Genomic DNA, 7,385 nt, shown 5'->3' with positions numbered 1-7,385 from the left:
TTTCGGTTATGATGAATAAAGGAGGTGACTATGACTAAACGAGAGTTCTACCAACAATTTTGATGAAAGTAGAAAGACTAAATCAGATAAATTTAAGATACTTTTTCTACTAATGGGTGCTTCACTATTTTCATGATGAGTGTCATCCGAGGACAATTCTAATCCAACAAACGAGAGGCAAGAAATTCAGAGGGTTCTTTTACAAAGATATTCTCAACATCCCCAGAGTTGGCAAGGTAAACTAAGTTTTTATAACGAATCTCTCGAGGGAGAACTCAATTCTTGGATTCTTCGATGGAAGCATAACCAAGACTAATGCAACATCATTAATGCCTTGATTGCTTTTGCGGATGAGATTGGAGTAAGGATTGGCGAGCAGGTGACTACCTTGTTTGTTTTCACTGTTTTGGAGGTGCCTGTGCGGATGAAGGAGCGGGTAGTTAGCAAATTGTCATCTTCACACAAGTACGTGGATTTGAGAGGATTATACGCAGGAGTATACGTTTCTACGCTGATACCCTTACTCTAATATGTGCATCACAATTTTCTCAGATTGGGCACTATGCAAGAAATCAAAGAATTCTGGAAAAGGTAAAATCGATTTTGCATGCAATGTGTAAAGAACGCAAATCGATTTTGTCATACAGGAAAAATCGATTTTGGAGATTTTGTATGGAAAGAATAATCGATTCTTGTTTAGCTTTTAGTCATGAAAATCGATTTTGGAGACTTTGTACTCATGAGAGAATCGATTCTCATGCCTTTATAAAACACCCACAATCGATTTTGCTCTCTTTGGTGCTATTGAAATTGATTCTCGTTGCATTTGAACTGCATAGAGAATCGATTCTCCTTGCATTTGAACTACATAGAGAATTGATTCTCTTACTCTGTTTATTTTTTTGTTGGTTTTTTTAATTTTTAAATATTTATATTTATATTTTCTCTTGCTTTTCTGGTTAGATCTTGGTGGGAGTTGTGTAGTTGAAACCCCTAAAAAATATTTGATAATACTTCAAACCTAAAAAAATATATATTATAACTCATTATTTAAATATTTTTAATCGCAAGGGTAAATTTGTAAACTTACATTTTACAGTTTTAAAAAAAATTATAAATTCCATTCCAACTATCACATTATTCACAAATTTCAATAAACCATCCTTACAAATCCACTCTATCATTCCTCAATCTAAACAACCTCACACATTCTCACACATCCTCTCTAATCTTCACAAATCCACTCCCTCTCATCCTCACAAATCCCTTCCCCAATTCAAAGAGACTTAGGTAAATAAGAAAAAGGAAAATCTTCAACTTATTAAGTGTATGAAATACATGAAAAGATAGAAGAAAAACCACAGCTTTGACCGCTGTTCGCCAGGTGGACGAAGTATGATGTCACTGGGAAACATAATGCACTAGAGGATACTGCCTAAGCTCTACACAATAAATTGAACTGTCTAAAGTTATTTTCTCTCTAAATATCCAAATTGCTTTATAAAAATTCAGAATGTTGAATGATATGTTCTAGATTAAAATTCTTATATAAATAAGCATTTAATTTTTTATCTAATTATAGATATTCAAAATACAAACACATGCAAAAAGAACAAATTTGTAAAGACTCTTCTCTATAATTTTTTTTTTATCAAAGACTATTAACTAACACGCTCAAATTTCATATATCAATGTTGTGTTTACTCAATATTTGTATATAAAATTCTAAATGAATCCAGAAACCTTGAGTGAAGATAGTACAACAAAAATAATCCACAATAACATGAAGAAGGAACAGGTAATCCATGCCCAGAGCCTAGGCCCTCCTAGCTCTGCGCCAAAAATTATACGCCTCAAAACCAAAACTGATATACACCCGACAGAAGTGCAAAAGAAAACAATCAACGAAAAACTTAGTCCCCCGGCATTTTGGATTCGGAGAGGTTCTCGATATGCTATGAAGTTGTACAAAGTATTAATAAGCCATGGAACACCAATTCCAACATATATATTCACTGAATTGCTGCAAAAAGAATAAATGATCAAGTCAATAATCAACATAAAAAAATATGATTTGGCAAGCCATAACAAGCAAACGATATTTTCACCCATGCTTCATAAATACAGGATTCAGATGGGTATAGAATGGAAGAGAATAAACATATTACAAAATAGTAAAGTTTCAATCTTGAAATCCTACAAAATATTTTTTTAGTTATTTAGAAGGCTATACAAGCATTTCTATATTAGTATGAATAAGAATATGTATAACTGTGATCTCTGCTCTATTGGTATTGCATGTACATATTGGGTTATTTCTAATTGCCATGAATATGGATATTAAAGTTTTTTAATTTATGAAATTGACTTCATGGAAAAAAATATCTGTTATATTCGAAAAATGCATTCATAGATAAACATTTGTAAATTACAAAACTTGTTTAGGTGCCTTCGATCAAAGTTTTTCTCAGCAAATAACTCTACCTACGTTCACAACTGTCAATAATTAAAGAACAACTTTAAGATAATTCTTTTTGTGCAATTCACATTTTAATCTTCACCTATAGCATAACATGCATACATACTTCACGAATTTCTATAAGCCAAATCCACAATATTAGTACTAAAGACCTAATCAGTATCGATCAAATTATGTTTTAAATCTGATGAGATGCTAGAAACACATAATCACACCAATAAGGAGTTGAACCTCTTGAGATAATAACATTCTTTTAGAACAATCAAGGTATAAACTACTAAAGTGTAAAATATCAAAAGCATCCAGGAATATAATAAGTACTAATGATTCAAGAAAAGTGTTAAGGCAACTCATGATGTAATGATGACATGGGAGTGATTCCTAAAGACAGAATGAGGTGAATGTCGAAATGTAAGACCTGCAAGTGATATTCGCAATTGCAGAATCAGCAGTTTTTTGACGTTCAGCAGCAATCTTGCTTGCCACTAGATCAGGCCACGAGGTTCCACTGGCTAGGGCTGTAAATGCTATCACGTAAGCATTTATTCCTGTCAAAGAGGAAAAAAAAACTCAAAAATGCAAAACTGACAATTGTAAAGACTACTTAGAATCTATAATGATCTGAAAATAGGACAGGAATATCATCGAGTGAGAAAGAAAACCTGTAACACAGCTTATAAGATCTGTGATCCTAGTCACAATGTAAGCTATCCCGCTGATGAAAAGCAGGGAGCAAATGAAGGAGATCCATCCATGAGCAATTTGGCAAGGAGGAACAAAAGCAAACAGAAATCTCCATGGTAAAAGCAGCAATTGCCAGAAAATTCGAGGTAGGAGGAGATACATATTTTTGAATTTTTTTGTTTCTGGGTTCTCCAACTGTTGAAATTACAGATTGAACTTCAGATATTGACAATATATGTTCGAAATTTTTATAAGTATTATTTGTTAGTACATTAAGGTTCACAATATTCTCTGCAATGCCTGAATTCTATCCAATTCCTAACTTCAACAATAAGTTCCATGTTTAAATTAATGTCTACAATTTATGACTACATAAAGTAACAATAAGGATATATCTACTGAAATTCAGCTTGACTAGTTAAGAATTTTCATTTTACAATTTTGCATATGTCATTTGATTGTGCAGGATCATAAACTGATTCAGGGAATTTGGAAAATCATAAACAGTGAGCTAACTTTATCAGGAAATTTAACTAGAAGTAAACAGAAAAAATGGCAATCATCGGTGAATGTAAGAGGCTTAAAATGTGGTGAATTAAAATAGAGATATAAAATGTGGCCAATTACCTTTAACTGAGTCAGTTAGTTACAGTTTCATTAATAATGTTAGAATAAGATCTTGCTCTAAATAGTTTTATGAAAAAATTGGCTCTTCAAGAGCTCAACAATGTCAATTGATAATGTAGTAAGGCTAGGTTGTGGTTGTTTTCTTAAAGATACACTTGTAACATAAAATAAAGTACCCTCAGTGCATCCACAAATTGCTGTCTCCAAATTGTAAGCAACTGGGTATCCTCCAACATTGTTTCCTTAGCTTTGTCTAAAATTTCAGCCTCATCATCTATTTGAGGTACTGTGGCATACAATGGATCTACAAATTACAAAATTTGCACATAAGATGGCTCTGACATTTCAGGATGTTTCTAATGCTGAACAAGCTGTTTCATGAGAAGAAAACATTGTGATAAGTCAAGCCAAACCTACCTGTGGGGTTTTCTGAATGAATGGAAAAAATATCAGCAATGTCCCCATTTTCTTCATTAACATGCTTTATCTCAGAGAAATTCACCTTCTGATAGGCTTCCTGTTGAAAACAAGGAGTCTCCTCTGGTACCCAATCCTCTGGCCTCTCATCTCTTGCACTTTAAATGAAAAACAAGGCATCAAACTTGAAAGATTCAACAAGAGAATTATGAAATTTACATCCTCTTAATTAAATATAATAAAAAAGAAGCAAGTAGAAGCACATACATAGTTAGAGAAATATAGGGCCAACGTTTGTCTTGAGCATAAGCATGGATCAATAGTAATCCATATTGTAGTACTGTCAACAAGGCCTCCCACAGAGTCACAACGTTTGGAGTCCACACCTACTTTTCAGTTTCTTGATGAGTATTCCCAAAAGATTTTAAACTTATCCAACCTTAAGTATCAAGAGTTATAATTATTCTGACTTGCTGATTGGGACACAAGATTGTTATTCAGTGCTAACTTAGGAGATGCAGTTGCAAATGCACTTATAGACATTGCCCATGGAAACCTAAGAACCATATTTAACATTCTTGGAAGCGCGGCACTCTAACAACTTTTCTCACTATCTTTCTCTAAATTTTGCACAGGTTAACTACAGTTTCTAAGTTGAGAAGTCTTCTAGCGAGAAATGTAGGCCAAATTAGAATTCTTAAATAACCAGAAATAAGTTAATGAAAATAAAAAGGAAGCAAACAATAATTTGGGAAGATTACCTCCAAAATTATGTATAACCAAATGTAAGCCCAAAATGACCAAAACAGCTCCACCAGCCATACCCCTAGATCCGCAATCTTCTTCAGCTCTCCTGCTTTTGGAACTACTACACAAATAGCGTGGATGGGGAAAAGGTCAAATGCAGCCGAACCAACAAGTGTTCCTGGTCCTAAACCTGAATATTCAGTAGTTATAAAGGGTTTATTAACAGTCTAAAGCCCCTTAACAATTCCATAAAAAATTAAGCTCATAATAAAACAAATACTGCACAATCAAATATTATTTAAAAGGAAGAAAGTCACAGTAAGCACTCAAGTCATTCATTAGAACAACTATTTACACTTCCGAGAAACCAAACCAAATTTGAACAATGTATTAGTCATTGTGTGTATGTGTACATATATATTAACATTTGTTTAGCAATCGAACAAGGGAAATAATGAAAAATCATTTGCTTAGCAATTTGAGCGAATTACAAAGGGAATGAATAGAATAATTCAAAATATACCGAATTAGTATTCTATATAGTCTACAAATAAAAATACAATTTCGGTTTAGAAGTACTGTCTGTCAAAGTAGAAAGACATAGGTTTAAGAACATGAAAAATAGTAGCAAAAAAATATTACTTATTGACATATAATCCCTAGATTTCAAATTCACCAAGATGATAATCGACAAACAAATAAAACTTGATTTTAATAATCCATGGTAAGAAAGGAGCAGGACAAACGCTTTGTGAAAACAAACCTCCAGCATAGAGCTTCCCTATGTTTTGTACAGCATCAATGGTGGCTAATGATATCTGGGGAAAGCTAGTTCCAAAGGCCAACAGGCTAATATCCGCAATAGTGTAATTCCAAACTTTTTCATGTCTAATAGTTTCAGTTTTAGTAACAGGATCTACCTCCACTACCTTCCTTGTGTGCTTGACCACATTTTCCATCGATTGAAAGAAGCGAGCGGTTATAGCCGATAATCCGATAAAACAGTAAGCAAGGCCAATAAGATACAAAAAGGCTCGAAAATTATCCTCCAGGGCAGATTCTCCACTAAAAACTAAGTATTTTTCACACTTTTCGTGCCCCAGTATGCTGGAAAAGGGAATCATTCTTCTTCCCGTTTTTGGCTAAGTGCCAGCGAGGGTCTCACTCAGTACAAATCGCACTTCAACTTTGCGAGTTCTCGCAAGAAAACATTCACACGCCCTGAAAACACCAAGTCCGTAATTAGAAGAGACATAATTTTTTTTTGATAAAATCAAATCACTTTAATGCTTCAACAACACGAGATCCCTTGTCAATTCAGATATAACAAAATCATTCAACTGGCAGCGTGAACACATTCAAGTAAAGTCAGCATATATAAATGTAGATTCAAAAGAATTAATATTTGTTATTCTTTTGTTCTGAAGAACTTGTAAGACTAATCAAGAGCTGGTATTCGAGTGCACGCCAACTACTGAGTACATTCAGTTGTGAAAGACATGAGCTAAAATAAATCTGCAAATGCAAACTATTAATTTTGATCTCAAAATCAGAAGTAAAAATTGAGGAAGAGAAGTAATGGAAATCGTGGAATTGTACTAAGGTGAAGAGAGGTAAAATCAGTACCGGCGGAGGCAGAATTCGCCGGAGCCAATTGCAGGAAACCTTTTTTTTTCTGGCGAAAACGATTTTTGTTAGCTGAAAGGAAATGGGAGCAGAATCTGGATTTGGGAGTGGCTTTGCAGAACCCTGTGTCTCGTGGTGGAGGAGCTTCTGTTCTGTGTTCAGTCTTCGGGTTGTGTCACCTTCGTAACCTTAAAAGCATGAATAAATATAACTAACGTGACGTTACTGTCCAAAAAAACACAGGGAGCTGTTTTCCATTTAATAATAATTTTATTTTCATTATTTTTTATACTATACTTCTATTATAAGTATTTTTAAAAAAAGAGTATTGAATTGAGATTACTAAAATTATACAAACATGCTATCAAACACATTTTCATACCACACTTCTTTATTATTGATTAAATTTTGGTGAATTTTACTTTTTTCTTAATGAATTTCTTCTATTTGTATATTTAATAAATTTTATTTAATAAACAACGTGTTATTTAATATTTAAGCCAAACACTTTTAAAATTTAATTCATTTTTATTTATGCTTTCTTAATATGGTGATTCAAAATAAAAAGAGGAAAAGAAGTAATAATAGAAACTTAGGAGAATTATATAAATATATAAATTAAAGAAATAGAAATTTTTTATTTGATTGAGAATGAATTTTGTTAAAAATCGAGCTTAAGTAATATTCAAACATTGAAAAAAAAAGTCGAGAAGACTTCAATACTTCCGAAATTCGAAGTAAAAATCCTGTCATAATATAACGATATTAATTAAAAATTAAAAATTTGCGATCAATTAAGAAGACT

At 32.9% G+C, this 7,385-nt stretch overlaps 1 protein-coding gene across 1 annotated transcript; it reads right to left on the bottom strand.

Moving 5' to 3' along the window:
* Positions 1-1,661: 1,661 nt before the first annotated feature.
* MHX (magnesium/proton exchanger) lies at positions 1,662-6,811 on the bottom strand. Its single transcript, XM_068635445.2, has 9 exons — positions 6,581-6,811; positions 5,718-6,175; positions 4,969-5,144; positions 4,475-4,593; positions 4,208-4,365; positions 3,967-4,094; positions 3,142-3,358; positions 2,898-3,027; positions 1,662-2,023 (listed from the first exon to the last, which is right to left on the bottom strand). The coding sequence occupies exons 2-9, from the start codon at positions 6,076-6,078 to the stop codon at positions 1,726-1,728; spliced, it is 1,587 nt and encodes a 528-aa protein (XP_068491546.1). The 5' UTR covers positions 6,079-6,175; positions 6,581-6,811; the 3' UTR covers positions 1,662-1,725.
* Positions 6,812-7,385: the final 574 nt, after the last annotated feature.

This window comes from Phaseolus vulgaris, chromosome 7 (genome assembly GCF_051622355.1).
Source record: "Phaseolus vulgaris cultivar YP4 chromosome 7, ASM5162235v1, whole genome shotgun sequence".
NCBI classification, from domain to species: domain Eukaryota; kingdom Viridiplantae; phylum Streptophyta; class Magnoliopsida; order Fabales; family Fabaceae; genus Phaseolus; species Phaseolus vulgaris.
This window is presented reverse-complemented; position numbering and strand designations above follow the sequence as displayed.

What these genes read in the sequence shown, in the direction of transcription:
- MHX (XM_068635445.2), bottom strand. Translation starts at nt 6,078, where the DNA reads ATGATTCCCTTTTCCAGCATACTGGGGCACGAAAAGTGTGAAAAATAC. An exon ending in CCCTATATTTCTCTAACTAT is followed by an intron (nt 4,366 to 4,474) that starts GTATGTGCTTCT and finishes TTTCATTTAAAG; the next exon opens with TGCAAGAGATGAGAGGCCAG. An exon ending in TCTTATAAGCTGTGTTACAG is followed by an intron (nt 3,028 to 3,141) that starts GTTTTCTTTCTC and finishes CCTCTTTGACAG; the next exon opens with GAATAAATGCTTACGTGATA.